At 49.1% G+C, this 21,117-nt stretch overlaps 1 protein-coding gene across 5 annotated transcripts in view; it reads left to right on the forward strand.

The window, feature by feature from the left end:
• Positions 1-21,117, forward strand: part of RGS6 (regulator of G protein signaling 6) — a 633,548-nt gene that overhangs the window by 600,177 nt on the left and 12,254 nt on the right. For 2 of the 5 annotated variants that reach the window (XM_017882775.1, XM_017882774.1), the window contains exons 16-17: positions 2,710-2,799; positions 6,555-6,608. In XM_017882775.1, the coding sequence (XP_017738264.1) occupies positions 2,710-2,799; positions 6,555-6,608 (144 nt within the window). Of the gene's footprint in view, positions 1-2,709; positions 2,800-6,554; positions 6,609-8,005; positions 8,156-13,762; positions 13,974-17,412; positions 17,628-21,117 lie in introns of those variants that run through there. The other 3 variants (XM_017882778.1, XM_017882777.1, XR_001887451.1) reach the window with 2 other exon arrangements.

Here is a 21,117-nt window from a genome sequence, read left to right on the forward strand (position 1 = left end):
AAAAAAAAAAAAAAAAAAAAGAAAAGAAATATATTTCCTGAAGCTATAGCTGTCACAGAGAGTGATTCCTCTGATGGATTTGGGCAAAGTAAATCAAAACCTTCTAGAAAGGATTCACCCTTCTGGTTGCCATTGAGAACATTCGTGTTTCATGGAAAGAAGTAAACATATCAACATTAATGGGAGTTTGGAAGAAGTAGATTCCAGCCCTCATGGATGACTTTGAGAAGTTCAAGATCCCAGTGAAGAAAGTAACTGCAGATGTGGTGGAAATAGCAAGAGAACTAGATTTAGAAATAGAGCCTGAACATGTGACTGAATTGCTACAACCTTATGATAAAACTTTAGTGAATGAGGAGTTGCTTCCTATGGAAGAGTAAAGAAAGTGGTTTCTTGAGAATGGAATCTACTCCTAATGAAGACGCTGTGAACATTGGTGAGATGACAGCAAAGAATTTAGAATATTGCATCAACATAGTTGATAAAGCAGTGGCAGAATTTGACAGGATTGACTGTAATTTTGAAAGAAGTTCTACTGTGGGTAAAATGCCATCAAACAGCATTACACCCTACAGAGAAATCCTTTGCGAAAGGAAGAGTCAATGGATGTAACAAACTTCATTGTCTTGTTTTTAAGAAATTGCCACAGTCACCCCAGTCTTCAACAATCACCACCCTAATCAGTCAGCATCCAACAATATCAAGACCCTCCTCCAGCAAAAAGATTAGGACTTACTGAAGGCTCAGATGATCCTTAGTATTTTAACAATAAAGTAATTTTTAATTAAGGTATGTACCTTGATTTTTTAGACATAATGTTATTGCACATGTCATTGACTCCATATAGTGTAAACATAATTTTTATGCGTACTGGGAAACCAAATATTTCTTATGACTTGCTTTATTGTGGTGGTCTGGAACCAAACCCACAATATCTCCAAATTCTCCCTACTTAAGTGAAGACACGTGGTATTTTGTCTTTCTGTACCTGACTTATTTCACTTAACATAATGTTCTCCAGGTTTGTTCATGTTGTCACAAATGATAGGATTTCCTTCTTTGCTAAGGCCAAATAGTATTCCATTATGCCCATATACTGCATTTCCTTTACCCATTTATCTATTCATTGATGGACGCATAGGTTGACTCCATATCTTGGCTACTGTGCTCTCCCTTTCTTTTGTGCTGGGTAAGGAGTGAGTCTTGGTGAATCCTTGTCATTGCTCTGGCTTTTTCTGGCCAGACATCTCTAAAATGTGTCTCCCAACTGATGGGAGGTCTCTGCCTTCTCCTTCCATCCCTTCCCTGGAAAGAGCACCGAGGAAGAGGTCCTTAATGACTAGTCCTGCCTCTCAGCTGAGCACTCTCCTCCTCCCTGACCAGCTCTCCATTCCCCTCACCACTAGGGCCTTTGTCTGGCTTCATGGGAAGAACAATGAGCATACATGGGGGAAGATGCTTCCTCCATCAGGACAGCCACTAACTAACGAGCCCACCATCCCCAGTGAAGGCCAACCTCCCTCCTAACACATTCTCTCTTGGAACAGCCAAGCTTTCCTGTGCAGCTGAGCTGAATTCCACTTCAATGGATAAATAATATTTTGTTCACTGACAAGTCCTCTTTTCTAATGGACCAGGATTTTCCTACCCTTGACGAGGACAGATCTGTTTGGAAGGGACTGCAAGTTTCTAGGAATTAGCTGGAAATCAGGGGTGAAATTATTGGCCAAGGCCAGAATGTATAACAGATGCCCCTAGGAGCCAAGGAGAAGAGGTGGCACCTTGCTGCAGTACCTATGCCTCCTGGGTGTTAGTTACATATCCTGTGATGTGGTTGCCAAGAACTCCTTCCAAGATGAGGTGGTGGCCCTGAAATGCGCAAACTGACCCAATTGCATTATTGCCTGTTTTTTTTAATTAAACTTTTTATTTTGAGATATGCATTGATTCTGATGCAGTTGTAAGAAATAATGTGCTGCTTACCCAGTTTGCCCCAAAGGGAATATCTTGCAAAACTATAGTGCAATATCACAGCTGTGATATTGACATGGCTGCAATCCCCTGATTTTATTCATATTTCCCAGTTTTACTTGTGCCCCATGTATGTATGTGTGCATTAATTCTATACAACTTTATCACATGTGTTAAGACGTGTCAAAATACGGAACCATTCTGTCACCACAAAGATCCTTCCTGTTGCCTTTTATAACCACACCTCCCTCGTTCCCTCTCCTCCTTCATCTTTAACCCCAGCAACTACTAATCTGTTCTTTGTCTCTATAATTTGTCATTTCAAGAATGTTACATAAATGAAATAATATGGTTTATAATCTGGAGCTTGGCTTTTTCACGCTTCCTAATTCCCTTGAGATTCACCCAAGTTGTTAGGTAGAAGAACAGTTTGTTCCTCCTCATTGCCGTGTCTGGTTTTAATCATTAAGCACACCAACATGGCACTCAAGCCCAGTTACAAATCCTTTGGGACATGATCCTCAGGGATCTTTTATTCTAATAGAGCACATATGTTTTGTTTGGTGCTTCTGAGTTTGGTGGGGCGGGGTGGGACATGTTGCAAGTTCTTCCAGGTACATGCAGACATATCTAGGTTCCTTCATCTCTTTCCCCAAAACAGTGATCAATTGGATTGTAATATTCTTTAGCACTGGTTGACAGCCCTTCCTTGTGTCTCCTTGTCACCTTCCTCTCCAGGAGCACATCTACAAGCTGATGAAGAGTGACAGCTATGCCCGCTTCCTCCGGTCAAATGCTTATCAGGACTTGCTGCTGGCCAAGAAGAAGGTATCTTTGGGAAGGGCAGGCTTGCTCTTCTTAGCACTGTTGACTCTTGCCTGCTGCTTGCTGCTGGTTTGAAATGAGAATATCATCCCTTGGGTTTTATTTATTTCCTTTTTTCTTCTTTCCCTTCTCTATCTGCTCCCATTCTAATGGAAAACAGTTAGAATTGTCACCACCCCAGCCCCACTGCAAGGTCCAGGATGGGGCATCCTGCCTCATCCCTATTGCCTCTCGCTGCATGTCCTGCCCATGGTAGGGGTGGGTACATAGGGTGACGAAACACCAAGGCCACAGTGGCTCAGCACAGGAAGTCAGGGCTGGCCGTAACCCATGTAAAACCTTAGGACACCGGAGAGAGCCCCTCACTGCAAAGTCCAGCCCGCTCACCTCAGACTTCTCTCCCTGACCAGCCCAGACAGGAGTATGAGACCAGGGTTGGGGCAGTTCCCTCACTGGACAGAAAGCCTTGTCAGTTTCAAGAGCACGATCAAGTACCTGAAGTCATCCTGGGGTTTCTCCCTCCTTGACACCCCTTTCCTCTCCCTCACCTGCCCCACGGTGTTGCCTTTCTCTCTTAACCAAGAAGTAACTGCACCCAGCTCCTTCCTCCTTCTCCTTAGAACTCAGCCATGGTTCCTTGCAGCCCATGGAGTCATGGATTTGGGGCGCAGGGGCCCTCAGCATGCAGGTGAGGGGTGACAGAAGCAGCTAGATTCCTTGGAAGAGTGGAGGAAGAGCAGGCAGGAGAATAGGGTCCAGGAAGGGAGTGGAGGGCAAGAGAGTGGGCTCCTGGTTTCAGTACACCTGCCCACCCTTTGTGCTTTTCAGTTCTGAGGCCCATGTGTGGTTAAGTGTGGCTCAACTTGCACCAAACCCCATGACTTCTGTGCCATGGCACTTAGGAGCACATGCAACCCTTTCTTCTCCCTCCTGGTCTCCCGGCCCCAGGTCCTAAGCACGTGGTTGCCCATCACACGCTCTCCGTTGGGCTGCCTCTCAGCCACGCAAACCTTCTCTCTGTGTGCTGTCACCCTCATGTGCCAGGATCCTGTCTGCGTATCTGGTTGGGACCACACAACTCCAGAGTCCTGGAGAGCGTTTATACCCTGCTCTCCTGCCCTTGTGTAGCCCTGGGAAGAGGCCATAGAGTCTGAGAAAGGGAAGAGGACTTCTGGGGCATCTCAATTGTCAGCAGCCCAGCTCTCTGGGTTTCCTACATCCCTCCCCTCAGGTGTGGCTACTGTGATGGGCATTGTGGAGCCTGGCCTCCTGTCGACTCCCCTGATGGAGGATGTCAATGGAGGGGCTCTTTTGGAGGAGGCTGATGCCCTCACACATGGCTCTAATGCCCATTTTTTCTAAGAACTAGAGGAAAGAAAAGTTACAGGAACTTTTGATAACTCCAGCCCAGATCTCATGGGTGAAGGTCAAAGTAAGTTTTTCTTATTTTCTGTGGCTCAAGACACCTGACTTGATCACAATTTGGTGACTTTCTAAGGCTCTGGCAGTTTGACCAATCTGGGCCTATCTACACAGCTTGAAGAAGAGAAGCTAGAGGCCATTCATTCTCCTTGTGGGTCTGAACACAAAGGAAAAATGCACCCCAAACCCTGCAGATCTGTGTGCAGACCCGGTGGTTGCAGATCCTCCCTTCCAAGAAGAAAACCTCTCAGAGGAGGTCATTCGAGTGAGGAAGGAACTGGCAACCTGTCTGGGAAAAGTTCCTTAGAATTATCCTCCCAGCTCCCGGAGTAAGGGATGTTCTTGAGACAGAAAGCCCTTGCAGATACCAACAACATCTCAACACCGAGTTGTTTCCCAAAACAGTGACAAAATGTGCTTCCTCCTTCTATTTCTTCCTGAGAGTCTCCACATATGGATCTGATTTGTAACTCAGCACTTTCAGGTAGGCCTAGAGTATTCTTCTGATTTCATGGACGGGTTCACCGTATCCAGGTCATAAAAGGTATGTGAGATTCGCAACCTCCAGTGGAGAGAGGGAATATGAATCGGCCTCACTTTTCTGCTGAGAACTGACCTGGATGGAGTCCTGAGGCACAGCCTTCTGATCCTTCATCCCTGATTCAGCCTCTTTTCTAATATTTTCAAAATAAATGGTAGTCACACCGAAGAACCAGGTTCTCAGGGCGTAGGTGAGCTGAGTCCTGAGGGCTACTCTAGGAAACTTCAGTACCAATGATGATGGTTTTCCAGGCAGTTCAATGGCCAGTGCAAGGCAGAGGAGCCCAAGTGAGCCAGACCAGTGGCCACCCTCTGTGAGCCAGAGGACAGGAATGATAGGCCGAGAATGACAGCTGCAGGGCCCAGGACTGGCCTGACTTGAGCCAAGTGTATGCCACCCAGGCTGGCCACAGGGTTCAAGCTGAGTCCTGCCATCCCCAGAATAGACTTGGTACCTGGGGCCAAGCATGAGTCCTTCCATTCCTAGTACAGGAAGAAAGCCCAGCCCAACTCTGTGGTGGTGTGTCATTTGTGTTTATTTTCCTTCTGCAACCTCCCGTCTGTCTGCCGACAGCCGGCTCAGCTGACAAGGGGCCCAGCTGCCAAGGAAGCCCCCTGACTTCATCCACACAGGCGGCTGCCTTTGGCCTGTCCCCTCTGCTTTCAGCACAGTCCGCACACCCAGACACCAGGCTGCCTCTTCAGCTCCCTCATTTCACTTATTTGCTGGGTGTATGTGTGTGTCTATGTGAGTGTGTGCACTCTCTGAACTTCTCAGCCTCGGGCTCAGGACCCTGGCATAGGCTCCAGGATACACTAGCAGGTATTTGGGCGGTCATTCTACTCTCCCGGAACCCCTGCAGGTAGGAAATGTGGGGTGAAGGGAAGGTCAGGAGCACCCCATACCTCTCTTCCTCCTGTAGTAGAAGGAGGCTAGGCCTGGAAGGACATTCAAGGGCTTTGCCTCTCCTCACCCCTGTTCTGGGCACCCCAGCTAAGAGTTCCCCACGATGGTTTCTGAGCTTCCTCTAGCCTGTTGTATGTACATCTTGGCAGGTGTTAGGTCACCTTTTAGATACTGAGAAAACATTTTGTTTCTCAGAACAATCCCCATGTTATTGTCTTCTGAGACCCAAGACCCTTTGTCCATGGCAAAGGCTATGAGTAGACCCTTCTTGCTCTAAGGACACAGAACGACAGTCACTAGGAAGTCACTGAAGTTAGCAATCTTTCTGGCTGCCGCTGGGCAGGGGAATCTCAAGAGAGAAAACAGTCCTAAGGCAGACTCATGGATGAGTAGATGACTTCGCTTCCCCAGCAGCCACTTCCTGACGTCCCTCCCACACCCCGCTGGCCCTCAGAACTAGTCTGTTCTGTGTCAGGACTTGGTGCCCCCACCACCAGGACTCCTGCCTGTGGGCACAGCAGGTTGAAAGCAGCAAGCAAGCTGCTCAAACCCACCGACTGTGGTCCTGTGCAAAGTCGTGATGGTTCTGATCCAAGCCCCGCAAGCATAATTCATGGCCCCTGGAGAAGCAAAGCCCCCTCTCTGCTCACTGCTCCAAGGAGGTGGCACCATTTCTCGTGGGCTTCTGTCTTCTGTCTCTCCCACTGACTCTTCCAACAGCTCTGGCTGCTTCTCTTTTCCCATTTTTCACCCCATTTTGCTTTGGTTTTTGTTATTCTTTAGCTGCGGCTGCTGCTGTTTGGAAACCACGTGTAAGCTGAAGATTTTTTTTTCTGTATTTTTCTCCCTACCTTTTTTTTTTGTTTGTTTGTTTTGTTTTTTCCTAAAGCCAGAAAGTGAGCAAGGTCGTAGAACTTCCCTAGAAAAGTTCACTCGCAGTGTGGTAAGTTCAGTCGGTTTTCTTCCCTCAACTTTTCTTTTGATTTTGGTTTTGGTTTTTTCTTTCTTCTTTCTTTCACTTTTTCCCCCTTCGGTTGTTGTTTCCTTTGGGGTGGGAGGGAGTCCAGTGCTTTCTCCCTTGACTCAGCCCTTTTCTTTTCTTTTGCGAGTGTCTGCAGCTTCTCTTCTAGGGATGAAAATGCAAAAAGAGCAAGCGGCTCCCTCTGCAGAAGGTGCACACTTGATTGCCCAGCCTCAGGCCTGGGCATTTGATCTTCTGTTTAGGGCTTTGAGGAGGAGGGACTCTGCTGCCCTCGGGGCTGTGCGGTTTGTGCATCTTCTGCAGCAGCCCAGGGAGAAGCCATCGAACTATACCGTGAAATAAATTGGCTCAGAACCGTAGCTCATCGAAAAAAAAAAAAAGCCAAATTTCCCTCTGTGAACCCTGGCAGTCACGCCGGTGTGGGTCGTGAGCTAATGTTGCTGTGTAGGTGGCTTTTGCTGTGTGCAGAAAGCGGCCGTGCTGCATGGGTCCTGGTGATGTGGCCAAGCTGGCGTGTGTGTTAGTCGCCTCTGCATGAATCCCTTCCAGCCCCCATCAGCCTCACGTGCACAGTGTGACAGGGAGAGGAGGGAAGTAGCTGAATCCCTGCGGCGTCCTGGGTACTCCCCCCCGGGGGGTGAAGATCCTACCGGCCTCCTCAGGCCTTGATTCTGACAGGCTGGGTAAAGATGGGCTTCAGATTCCTACAGGTTCATGGTATGCCCCATCTAGAGAGTGGTAGAGCTCCCCACAGTGGCACATAAAGACAGCCGTGGCAACAGGCGGGAGTGGGGAGTCCGTGGCTCTTCCCTGGGGTGCATGGCTGAGACTCTTGACCATGGTTTGTAGAACAACACAGGCCAATCCCCTCTTTCAATGCTGGTCGCCCCAAGATTTGAATGTCGAGCTCAGTGCATGAGAAATACTCAATCCCACTGAATCATGGGGCCATCCTATAACATGAACATCAAACCAGAGGGAACCAAGATAGCAACCAGGGAGCAGGGGTCCCACGCAGGGAACAGGCCACATTCCCTTCCCAAAGGGTGGCAGCCCGTTGATACTGACTTGCCTTTGTTCCACCTCTGTTGAAGAGGAAAATCCTTGTAAAACCTGACTACTGTGTGACTGGTATACATATTTCATCCTTTCAAGAAAAAGTCTAAGGATCCTGGGTTGAAAGCAACCTAGTCATTTACCTGTCATAGCTAGATGCATTTTAAGTGCATTTAAACATTATCTTGAATTTGCTACGTGTAAACATCAAATAACTCTAGTAGGTGGCAATTAAGCGTCGGTATTCATCCCTTCCGTGCCTCAATCTTCCCTCTCTGTGGCCTTTCCTCATGAGAAATCAGAACGTGCAGAACACAAGGCCTGTGGGTGCCTCGTCTGTCTTCATGGCTGGTTTGCCATGGCCATGTGGCTCCGCACACCAAGAAGCTGTCAAGGGCTGTCAGAGGCAAGGCCTCTGGGACTTCCTTCGCTCCACGATGGCCTGAGAGAAGGTAGTGGGATCCCATCTCTCTCTTTGTCTCTTTTGAGGCCTGGTTACTACGCAGGTAGAGGATGTTTAGGGATTTTGCTGACAAGCCAAGAGTGCCTATGACTCTCAGGTACAAACTGTAAGCAGAGCCTTGACAGCCCCCCGGAAGCTCTTCAGGGTGACCGTGCAGGCCGCGGGTGCGAGAGATGAAGCCTGGTACTTGGACAAAATGTCCAGACATCTTCAGGCTGTTTTTCAAGAGAAGTGAGTATCAGGAAAGGCAAGAATGGTCTCGCCAAAGCTCTGTGAGGAGCGTTTATTGATTTCCCTTCATCCCAGAAGTGGTGTTGGCTTGGGGGTTCTCCAAGGTCTGTTAGCAAAGCATTTGGAACAAGAAACCACCATGACACCCCTAAGTGTCTGAAGTGTACACATGGGAGAGCTTCCAGAGAGAGTTTCAGAGCGAGCTGAAGGAGAAAAATATCCTAAGCTCCTGAGGGTATGGATAAAAGGCCCAAACTAAAAAAAAAAAAACAAAAAAAACAAAAAAAAACCTGAGTTCCTAAATTCCTTGCTGTTCTTTTATGAACAAGAGACTGTAATAGGTGATGCATTCAGAATTTGGGGTTCCAGTGGTAGAGCTGTATTGCCATCCATCCATGCTCCTCATGCTCTTGGGGTGACACCATACCCCCACAAGATGTGGTTAAGTTTGGGGATATGGTCCATGGCTATAGAAGTTTGGGGATATGACCCATGTGTTGGCTCTCAGATTACTTAAGGCTGGAACCCAGGAATCTGGTCTCAACAGCCCAGTGGTCTCATCAAACAGAACTAACTGACCAACCACTATGCCTTGCAATTTGGTAGCCGTTCTCTGAATACCATATGCATGAAGTACTTGATTTCTCTAAGAGAAGATCTACGTGAATGTTTTATCTGCTGTATACTGCAAACTATAAAACTAAATGGAAGGCTAGTTCAATAGCATTCCCGTGTGGCTGGGAAAGATGTGCAGAACATGACCCACGTCATGGGGCTAATAATGGAAATCGGGGAGTGAAGCGGGGCAGCTCATGGACCAAGAACCAAAGACATGAGGCCAATTGCCGTTTAGGATTAATTGATGGCAAAAAAAAAAAAAAAAGTTGATCCAGGTGATTGGATAGCTCATTCAGCTGGAGGCTTGTCAAGACTGAATCTGAATTCAGAATTTCTACCCAGAACATCCCAATGTCCTTTCTTTTCTTGGTAGAAGAGAAGCACTTGGAAAAAACAAATTGTTCTTTCCAAGTCTTATGTCATGCCATGACATAGAGGGATTATCTGTTAAGACCACACATGACCCCTTTTCCATGAGATCCTAAGGAGACATTTAATATGGTTCATGGAAACTTTTAGGGCCATGTTAGTCTGGGTGCCAAAGGGGCCTGGCACTCCCCAGTCAATAGAGAAAGTGCTGTGTGAGCTTCTCTTTCCAATGCAAGCTTTATTCCAGGTCACTCAGGACTTGGATATACAAAGCAAATGTCTGGGGATGCTGTACTAAGCATTCTGTCATTTTGCAGACTGAGACCACAAACCCTGCTTATTTGATAAAGTAGGCCCAGGTTCTGAACTAAACATGACTAAAGTCCATAGCAGGATGCAACTAGCCTACAATGCACATTCATCCAAAATGGAAAATAAGACTCCCTCTGGTGGGCCCAGCCCCACGGATGCCCAGCTGGCCAGGCAAAACACAGGCTGGGTTTCAGCCCCTGCTGATCCTCACCTGCCCTTGTGCAGTGAATAACCCACACCACTGTACATGACCGCCCTTGTCCAAGGAGCCTCAGTTTCAGAAAGAGCTATAACACATAGCAGCTTCTCCAGGGCCCCCCATACATGGCCTCAGGTCATATGATTTGGAGCCTGTCTCTGCCTAACCCTGCTCACGGGGAAGCTTCCTTTCACAGTGGCTGTCACATATGAAAACCACAGTAGGAGAACTCTGGCTAGTCACTGTGGGTTGCCTTTGCTTCACCTTCCAGCTCTTCTTCAGATTCTTTGGTGGGAAGTCTCAATCGTTACTGACCAAGGAGAGGAGGTACCTTCTCTCACTGAAGGCTCTTTCCTGTTGCTTGGTGATGACCAGCCTGCCACTCTCTGCTGTCTTCCTGGTTTTGCAGTTGACAGATGACAATGGGAGCATGAAGGTGGCCAGAGCTAAAACGTTCACCCTCCCACTGCTTCTTGAGACAGAGTCTCACTCTCCCAGGTTGGAGTGCAGTGGCGCAATGTTGGCTCACTGCAACCTCCACCTCCTGGGTTAAAGCAATTCTCCTGCCTCAGCCTCCTGAGTAGCTGGGATTACAGGCACGCGCCACCACGCCCAGCTAATTTTTGTACTTTTAGTAGAGACGGGGTTTCACCATATTGGTCAGGCTGGTCTCAAACTCCTGACTTCAAGTGATCCACCTGCCTCGGCCTCCCAAAGTGCTGTGATTACAGGCATGAGTCACCACGCTCGGCCCCCTGCTCTCTCGTAAGTGTGCTTGTTCCTTCAGCTTCCACAGAGTCTACCACAGTGGGGTGGGGGCCTCACCACAGAGGGCCTGGCTCTGACACAGAGGACCAGGAGCATGCGTGGGAGGGAGAGGGGGAGAGAGGAAAAGGGGCACTTAGCTAAGCCACAGGAGCAGCTCCTTTTTTGAGATACTGGCTGAAGCCGTCTGGTGAGAACTCCAACCTGGAGAGGAGAAGCTGGAGAAAGTCCTTTGCTCCTCATGTCTAGTTCCACAGAAAAAGCCACAGAGGGTGATAGCACTGAAGTTAGGAGAAAATGGCAACCCCGAGTGAGGCTGGTGTCAGCCGCCCTGGGTACCTTTGGGCACTCAGTTGAAACCTCACCTGCCCTCTTAAGAGCTTCATCAGCTCCAGCCTTGGGCTCCAAAGATAGAAAATGGGGTTGCTGGTGCCAGAGCAAGCACTGGAGGCTACAGAGGAGAGGGGAGAGGAGGACCAGGCGTTCATCCACCTCCTAAGAGGGCATCGAAGTTTAGCTTTGCCAAGGTGCTCCTTGAAATTGCAGCAGGAAGGGCCGGAAGCTGCAGAAGGCTTGGCACGTGATGGGTGGCATCTCTGCGACAGGCTTTCCTGTCCTGCCTGCCAAGGAATGCAGCAGGCAAGTCAGATGGGGAGCGGGAAGCTCTGGGAGCCAGCTGCCACTCAGCCTCCCTTACCCCCTCCTACCCTCCCCCTCTTCCTTCCCCTGCCAAAAGCCAAGGAGAGCTAATGAGAGCCAAGAAGTCAACAGCTCAACCACCCCCCTCCAGGCAGCTCTGCAGAGAGAAACCCCCAGCTCCAGGCCCAGGTGCTGACCGGAAGTGGAGGGCTGAGGCTCTTGGCAGGGGAGGGAGAAGGCAGACAACCAGAGCAGTCAGCCAACTGGCAGAAGCAGCTCCTGCCCCTGGGAGGACGATGCTGTTTTCCCCTCCTCCTCCAGGTTTCATGGGGAACAGCCTTGCACCCTGGTGGAATGAGTTCCCAAATACCTAGACTCAGCAGAGTCCCCAGAGGGCTTTGACCTCAATTGAAATCTTTCCATGCCTCTGGCAAAGACCAGTTGGCTAAAAATCTTCCAAAGGGTTAGTTTTTATTGCAAACAGTCCTTGGACTCCTTTGGGACCACTGGGTCACAAACGTTAGTGCCAGCCTCTCCCATCTCAGAGCGCTGAGATCCAGCTGCAGTGAAACCCTGGCCCTGGCTGGAGCTGGAGGGAGACTTCCATCGAAGTGTTTGGGAAGGAAAGCACAGAAACCTGCCTCTCTCGAGCAGCAAGTGCATGTCCTGGGACTCTGAGACACTTCAGCAGCCTCCTTGCAGACTGGCTCCTGCTTCCAGCCTCAGCTTGCTAGCTGTGTGACCTCAAGCAAATCACTAGCCCTCTCTGAGCCCTGTTTTTCTCCTCTGAAGTGACCTGGACTAGGTCATCTCGGTGGTCCCTTCCAGCTAGGGGTGTTCTGCGGGTCTGTGCTTCCCTCTGTCCTGAGATTTCTGAGTTATGTGACTCATTCCTTAGAATGGGAGAGGAGCTGCCTTCCTGCCCAGTTAGTTACCTGATTCAGAAGTGCCTGCCAGCCTGTGAGGCTGGGAAATAAACCATGGATAGAGTTGAGTTGGGTGTATTTACAAAGCCTGGACATGCACTGGCAGGAGAACTGAGTGCCCTGGGATCCACACACCTACACCATAGGCCCTGCTCAGTTATTCAGGGTTCACTCATCCATGGTGAGTCGCTGGAGGGTCAGGGAGGACTCAGAGAACAAGGTGAGTGCCCTACACCCTTCAGGCTTGCCAATTCTGTAGTCCCCACCCTTCTGGTCTGGATGCCCAGCTGTGTGTGTGTGTCAGGTGGGGTCAGCTGGACAGAAAGGTGGACACCAGAGTCAGTGTTGCCACATCACTGCATGCACTGTGGGGTCTCAGGGTCCCTGTGGATATAGGAAGGGATGAAATGTGAGCACTTGGGAATCTCAGCACACGCTGCTGCTCACCTGCTACCAGGCTTTCCGGTTCCCTAGGGAACCCTGGGCCAGCTTGTCACTGTCCTCTTTTAGAGATGGGAAATAAGAGTATGAGGGACAGTGTTATCCTGTTTACAATCAGTGGTGAAGTCTGTGGTTAAGACCAGGTTACAGCTCCTCTATGCTTCGCTTTTTATCTTGGCTCTGTGTGAAATTAGGAAAAGTGTATTTACTGTTATAGTTTTGTAGCTGGAAAATGAAAATATAAAAGTCTATTTTTTATAAACTATAAAATGTAAAACAACAGGCTCAGCATGGCTGGTGGGTGCAGAGAAGACACAGTGACAAAGTGGCTCCTCATGACAGGGAGGAGTCTTGAGACTTTTATCAAAAAGGGCCACAAGTTGGTTGTCAGTTTTGAGACACTGGGCCCTAGACCCTGACATTTCCCTTGGAAGGAGGAACCCCCAGCTGTTCCTGCTGATGGTCCAAACTGTCCGCCAAAAGCAGCCAAAATGCCCTCCCCACGGAGTGCCCACTTGGAGAAAATCCCCACTGGTGACTCACCTTATGGATATGTGGGGCAATCAGGGCCCGGTGGGGGCAGCTGCTCCTGGCTTTCGCTGGCCGGCCCTCCCTCACCCCCCGCCCAGGCCCTCTCCTGCCTTCCCCAGACCCCAATGTGCCAAGCAGTCAAGTGAAAATCAAATCCTCTGAGGCAGAAAGACACAGCTGTGTGTTTACAGCCACTGATTCAGATCCAAATCGTGTACTCTGCCAGTCTCTAGCAAGGCAGGCTGGGGGCAAAGTGTGTGGATGCCAAGCAGGGATCTATTTTGGGAGTTGACCTGCAGGCGTTCTCCATGGCGGTGCCTTCCTCCCACCCCCTCTCAGGAAAGGCGTTCTCGCTTTACAAGCGGCTGATGGGGTTGTGGGGTCTTGGCGTGCTGCTTGTCACTTGTGCAGTCAGACCCCAGTGCCATCCTCGTGCAGCCACGTGGGAACTGTGTGGGCTCCCACCTGCCTGGTGAGAAGGCAGAGAGTGGAGTGCAGGGCCCCCCACAGGATAAACAGCGGGAAGGCCGACCACTCAGAAGACAGGATGCCCGCCTCTGCCTAGGACAGAGTCTGCCTCAGTCCTGTCCAGGGAGCAGTGGCAGTGCAGCAGAAGGGCCCAGAGAGAGAGCATCCAATGGCAGGTGTCTGACAAGGGGACAGCACTGCCAATGTCAAGGTGAAGGAGAGGAGACCCAACTCTGCCTGTGGTCCAGAGTGGAAAGTTCAAAGAGAAGTCAGAGAGCTTCAAATCTGAGAACCTCACAGGCTGAGAAGTAAGAACCCCCCACCAACCTGCCGCCATGGAAGTCCCCCCAAAACGAGCTCCTGCTGGAAGCAACTGGGGATGCTTCCCCTTTTGAAAATAGTGAATGCGTGTCCCCCGTTTGAGTTACTAGGAAAGTGTGGCATTTTGGAAGGAGGCCAGGATACCTGTCCATAGGTAGGAATAACCTGTAAGATGTTGCCCTCCCGGCCAGGTTCGGTGGCTCACGCCTGTGATCCCAGCACTTTGGGAGGCCGAGGCAGGCAGATCACGAGGTCAGGAGATCGAGACCATCCTGGCTAATACGGTGAAACCCCGTCTCTACTAAAAGTACGAAAGATTAGCCTGGCATGGTGGCAGGCGCCTGTAGTCCCAGCTACTCAGGAGGCTAAGGCAGGAGATTGGCATGAACCCCAGAGGCAGAGCTTGCAGTGAGCCGAGATCGCGCCACTGCACTCCAGCCTGGGTGACAGAGCGAGACTCTGTCTCAAAAAAAAAAAAAAAAAAAATGTCCTCCTGCAGTGTGGCTAAATGGGACACTGTAGCAGGCGGGGAGGGGTGCTTAGAAGGACTGAGAGCAGTGGGATGTTTAGTTTTGTCATGTTTGCTGAAAGGTGGATGAGAAAGACCCTTGGGTGTTTGCTTAGTGGCTTCCCAGTGCGTGGGAAGGTGAGACGGGGTTGGAAGCATGGAGCCACCCCGGCAGTGGCAGGGCCCACAGGGCAGCGGTTCTTCCATGCCCCCTAATCATGGCCACATCCTCTCAGCCTGAGCAACAGCACCATGGCCACAAATGGGAATGGGCCTCGTTGGTGTAATATTTGGCAGATTCTCTCCACACCGCCCCCCCCATGGCAGTCTGGCTTACCGTAGAAGGGTTACCTTAAAAAATACATTCCCCGCTCCAGAAAATACTCATATGTGGCCTGTTAGCAGCACAATAAGGTTGAAAGCAAAGTCCATTCCTTCCTCCCTCCCCCTGCTCACCTCCACTGCCCTGTTTGCCCCTATGTAGGTGAAGTGAGTATATTCGGCACCTTTATGGCAGGTGAGAGGGTGTATTAATCTGTCTACGTCCTCTGGAAAGGCAGTCTCTGAGGGGGCCACAAGGGTTCAGCCATGACCCATCCAATATCCTTTTTGATGACTTGGATGAAGAGACAAACATTCCAACCACATTCAAAGATCCAGACCTGCAAAGTGTGGCTCATCTGGTAGATAATGGAATTCTATTTGGAAAGCATTTCCTGCAGGATGATGGGTCAAAAGCAGCATTTTACCAGATCATATTTGTGTTTGTTTTTTTTTCTTTAATTCGGTTTCCCAACTATAGGATGGCATTTGTAGCCTTTCCTAAAAATCAAGTGGGAAAAAAAAAAAAAAAGTTCTTGGGTTGTAATTGACTCCAAGCCTAGTGTAAGCAAGTGCAGAAGGCAGCTGCTTTCCAAAGGCAGCTTTAGGCTCTGTAACAAAAGTGGGATGGTCAGAGAAAGGAAAAGTGTTCCATTGCTTTTTGTTGCTCTAAGCAATATGAAGTCTTGGTTCTAAGCCCCCATGTTATCTGCAACTTGAACATCTCGAGACAATTCAGAGAGAAGAACCTAGAGAGAGAAGGTGACCATGGAAGCCATGTCAGAAGAGGCTGGAGTAAAAATGTCTAGCCTTCCAGCACACTTGATGGCCACCTGAGCTCTCTTTGCATTTGTCTTCAAGAGTGGACACTTCTGGATTGCTCCAGAGAGCAAGGCTAGAACAAATGGCTAGAAGATAGAAAGAAGCTATTAAAAACATTCTAACAATAACAAAATACTCCAACAATGGACTATGTGCCCTCCAAGGGCCACGAGCTCCCTGCCTAGGCATTTAGAAGCTGAATGGCCAAGGGCAGTGCAGAGTAGGTTTCTACACCAGATCCCATGATCTTTTGCAACCAGAATTCTATGCTACCCCAAATACTTGTTAAATGGATCTGACTGCATTTCATTCTGTGGTTTATAAATAAGTCGTGGAAAAGGAGAATGAATTATAGGGAGGGAGTTTGCTGAGATTGGAGGAGAGGGATTGGAAAGACTCAGACTAGATTCTACCTTGAGGGAGAAAAAGCCACAGGATGACACACTCAAAGCAAGGGAAACTGTCAGCAAGGTGAATTACTGCCCTTCACATGTCATCCTTGCCTTTTTTTGTTTGTTTGTTTTTTTGTCATTTGCTGCCACAGCAGCTGAGCTCTGGCCAACAGGGCTCTCTCCCCCGAATGTCTGAAAGGAGGTCAGCAAGTGGAGGACATAGGCACTTGCTGGCACAGGGCACTGGCAGCCGTCGTGCAGTGAGCCCCAGCACAGCCAGGGTGGCCATGTGCGTGGGACATCCTGGCCTGAGGTTGAAGAAAGCTCGTCCTGTCATAGTTCCCATCCGGAAAGGGTGTTTTGTTGAAAGCAAAAAAGATCATAAAGTCACTTGCCTTTTACTCAATGCCAGTTCCAGATTCCAGGAAAATGAGCTGACATCAAAAACACCTCAGCCGGCCCGGCATGGTGGCTCACATCTGTAATCCCAGCACTTTGGGAGGCTGAGACAGGCAGATCACCTGAGGTCAGGAGTTCAAGACCAGCCTGGCCAGCATGGTGAAACCCCGTCTCTACTAAAAATACAAAAACGAGCCGGGTATGGTGGTGCATGCCTGTAATCCCAGCTACTCAGGAGGCTGAGGCAGGAGAATCACTAGAACCAGGGAGGTAGAGGTTGCAGTAAGTCAAGCTTGCACCACCTCACTCCAGCCTGGGCGACAGAGCAAAACTCCATCCCCCCCACAAAAAAACAAACAAACAAAACCAAACAAAAAACCACCTCAGCCTGGCCAAGAGCAGGGCATACCCCCAGAGGTCTCAGACTGAGGAGAAACTGTGCCCCCACCCTGGCTTCCCTCCTCTGGGGCGCTGCCAAGGGGACTTGTCCTCAGGCAGCTCAGGGAAAGGGAAGGGTTCCCATGTCACATTCTTTCCAGCTGTCCTAAGAACCACCCCGATTGCCAGTGACTCTCCCTCTTCTCTTGGGCTTCACCAGGGCTGCTTTCAACTCATCGTGGGATTGTGTAATTATGGTGATTACAGCTTGTGACTTTTTTCCTCTGTTCATCTTTTGCTTTCAAATTCTTTGAGGCCTCTCATTAAACATGGCGATCCTGGTAAAGTCAGCAAAGTTTTAATAAGACACATTTTACAGCTAAAGAAAGCCCAGTCAGGGTTGATTGCTACTATGTTCTCTCAGATACTCCATTAAAACTCTATCAGGCACAGTTGGTGCCTGGGTATAAGAGGTGGAGAAGGAGGGCAGGGAGGCAGAGCAGACCTGTACTTAGTGACAGGGCTGGAGAACCATTCCACACCATGCCCCTGGCCTTTTTCGTTTGCACCAAGCACCAAGTGCATCTGAGCCCCCATGCCTAATAGGAAAAGGCAGACTGTCAAGCAAGTACCGAAAGCCTGGCCTTAACATCATAGCACATTACACTGGGAAGTGGAGATGGAGCATCCAAGACAACACTCAACCCAACCTTGTAATCTGCAGCAAAAGTAGTGGGGGAATTCTGATACATGCTCTGTCCTGGTTAATACTGAAAGGTTCTGAGGCATCCATAATGCTAAATAATTAACGGAGACAATCACTAGCCTTTGTGAGTCATCACGATCCGGTGATCTTACACCTGATGGAGATTTCCTTGGTAATGATTCAGCTTCACATCTCATTCTTGGCTAGCCTTTAATCATGGCCCGCTTGCTTTCTTTTTGTTGTTGTTGTTTTGATTTAGTTTGGTTTTTGGTGGGGTTTTTTTGTTTGTTTGTTTTTGAGACAGAGCCTCACTTTGTTGCCCAGGCTGAGTGCAGTGGCGCGATCTCAGCTCACTGCAACCTCCACCTCCCAGGTTTAAGCGATTCTCCTGCCTTGGCCTCCTGAGTAGCTGGAATTGCAGGTCTGCACCATCACATTCAGCTAATTTTTGTACTCTTAGTAGAGACGGAGTTTCACCATGTTGGCCAGGCTGGTCTTGAACTCCTGGCCTCAAGTGATCTGCCCACCTCGGCCTTCCAAAGTGCTGGAGTTACAGGTGTGAGCCACCGTGCCCAGCTTGTAGCTTTCTTGAATAGTTATCAGAGCTGTAGGACTTCATGAGAAGGACCATCAAGGAGTGTGGGTTGTGTGTGAGCCCCGTGACCCACCCTTCAGCAGGTTCATCCAGGTTCCCCTCATTTCTATATTCCCTGGGGACTGCACAGATGACCACACAGTGAAGTGCATCTTGCTCCAGCAGGACTGTGTTTCTGAGAGGCCCCTGATTGGCTGCTTGTGGCTGACAGGCCCGCACCAACCAGACTGCCTTTTACCCTGCAGGTAGCCAGTTACCTCACTACCTGTGTCTCAAAAGAGCAAGGAGCTGGATTGTGACTGAGCAGCACCAACCACCTGGAGTTACATGTCAAAAACCTGGCAGGGACATTTCCCCCAACTGCATTCCCATCCACTACTGAAGGTGACCTGTTTGTGTGACCCCTTGAGAACAATGTCCCTTTAGTACCCACTAAAATGCAGAGAAGTAAGCTAAGTTCGAGACAGGCAACTCCAGCTGAATCCCTTTTTCTCCACCTGACAGTATACGACCCTGTCATTATACATTATACGATATTATACGACGCAAGTCACTTGCGTGTCCGATGGGTACAACAAAGCCCACTGCACAGGGTAGATGTTGGCATTCAGTGAGGATGTGATAGCAAGACCTGCCATTTATTAGGAGCTCACACTCACAGTGTTGTACTGTGTCATGCTGGCTTTGCCTGGGGTGGACTTTGGTTCTACTTCAGCCCCATCACTTAGCTATTTGAATTGCACAGCTTCTCTAAGCCTCAGTTTCCTCATCCATAAAATGGAGATAAGAGTAAATAATTAAGAGTAAAATGCATAACGTCCTTAGCACACTGTGTGCAGTGCGTGTGCTTAACAGGTATAGTTCTTAGAATTAGTTTCATCATTATGATATTATTTGCAGCTCATATTTAGCTCTGCACCTATTATTTAATTTCCAACAATATTCTGCAAGATAGACATCATTGTATGTATTTTGTGGTTGAGGGTGGGCACATGGGTATCTCCTATATGACAGTCTGTACAAAGTGCATTTATTACAGAGATCAGCTCATGGTAACTACTCAATAAATGGCAGCTATTATTGTTGGCTTATTTTTAAAGTCAACTCAGAGAGTTAGTTTTTCTGCATTTCCTGGAAATGAAGGGACTGTGGTGCCCAGAAGGCCGGCTTCTGTTCTGTGGTTGATTTCCTGGGGCCCCTAAGCACTTCCTGGGAAGCTGTGGGAGCTGGGGTCTTGTCAGCCTGTGAGGTGCTGGGAAGTGGGGAGGGCCACCAGGCAAATGGTGCACGTGTTGTGGGGATCTGGCATTTGGCCCCCTACTGAGGTGCAGGACCCAAAGATGCCTCCCGCTACCAGACACAGATGAGGAATGGGTCTACCCATGATAAGAAGATGAAATCCACTCCTCCAAATGTAGCCCTCCACATGACAGAAACACTCACCTCTCAGCTGTCTCCTTGCCTGGAGCCACCCTGAGCAATGCAACCTCAACAAGTCCAGTTGCTCTGCCAGTCTGAGAAACAGAGGTTTCTATTTTTAATCACTTATTCCAAAGCTAGGTAGTGGAGGAGTCAGAAGCACGTGGCAGGGGATGCTTTGAAATTCCTTGATAAACCGGACCCCTGGGGTGGGCACTCCTACTGCCTATAGTACCAACAGAAACAGAAGTGGAGAAGTTATTTCCACTGAGGTCAATGAATGGTTTTTTCATGGGGGAGAACTCTGTTTTTATACATGTATTTTAAGGTGAATGCTTTAAGTTTGCAGTATTTGTCAGAGTGGCATCTTAGGAGCTGATATAAAACTCCACAGCCAAACAAGCGATTGCCTATGCACCTTGCATGAGATGCTTCTGTAAGTGCCTGTGGTCTAAACATGCACATGAACGCATGCACAGGTGTATGCACATGTGCACAGGTGTAGACACAGGTGCATGTGCTGCCTGCCTGATGTTCGCCTCCATGTTCAGTGTATGGTATGCATATAACCATAAGCTGCAAACCTGCAAGTGTATCTGTCGCATGGATTGCATGCCCTCTGCAGCTGTGTGTGTGTCTGGGCAGGGGCTCCTCTAAAGCCACAGGTCTTCACAGTTTCAGCTGGATAAGTTATTCTTCACTTCCCTTCCTAAAAACACAATTGCCTAGTGCTGCTGGCGCAGAGTCAGAATGGCCGCTGCATTTCACCCCCGAGGTGGCTTCCTTCCAGCAGTGGGTGAGTGATCCCGGCGTTCGCACGCTCTCTAACCTGTGGGATCCTTCTGCACAGAAGGTGGTCCAAAATCCAAAAGAGATGATCTGTTTGTCCATGACCTCATCTCTGCCCGCCATTCCTGTTCTCATGCCCCGGTTCCAGGGACAGTTGGCAGCACCCATTTCTTGGTGTCTCTGTTTTTTCTGCCCATTTTTTGTACCCATAGTTTGTCTCTCCGAAGAAACAAGGAGCTGAGGGGTCCAGAAATGATGATGAGATGAGTCCCTTGTCCCAGAGGCCATGTGTAGATAACATCCTTAGGTATTGACCCAGTAACTCTCTTCTCCTGGTCCCATTCCCTAGCAGAACAGGGAATACCCACTACCTTTGAAGATGCTTCTAAATCAAATAGCAGCATCCTTAGGTTTCATTTCCTGGTGAAAGCTTCCATAACTCTTCCTCTATGGGCCTGGGGCCAAAGCCTGCAGGAAATATAGCAATCTCACATTTCTACACACTACCCCATCAGGGGAGAAGAAAGCTGGGAAACTGCCCATCCCCTGTCCCATGGGGACCAAAAGCATCTCAGCAACACATGAAAAGAGCCTGTGGGGAAATAAGGTTCTCTGTAGCTAAGAATTCCAATGACCTAAGTTTCTGTCCAGGTATCTCCTGGAAACGCTGCTTAGTCTGTTCCCTGCTGTACTTTTTCGGGTTAGGAATGCATGTCTGATAAGTGCCTGCTGAATTGCATTCCTGATAGTGGAGAAGAAAGAGAAATGAGTCGGCCCTCTTTGCATATGCATCCAAATGGAC

Source organism: Rhinopithecus bieti, unplaced genomic scaffold (genome assembly GCF_001698545.2).
Source record: "Rhinopithecus bieti isolate Rb0 unplaced genomic scaffold, ASM169854v2 scaffold_13259, whole genome shotgun sequence".
Taxonomy (NCBI): domain Eukaryota; kingdom Metazoa; phylum Chordata; class Mammalia; order Primates; family Cercopithecidae; genus Rhinopithecus; species Rhinopithecus bieti.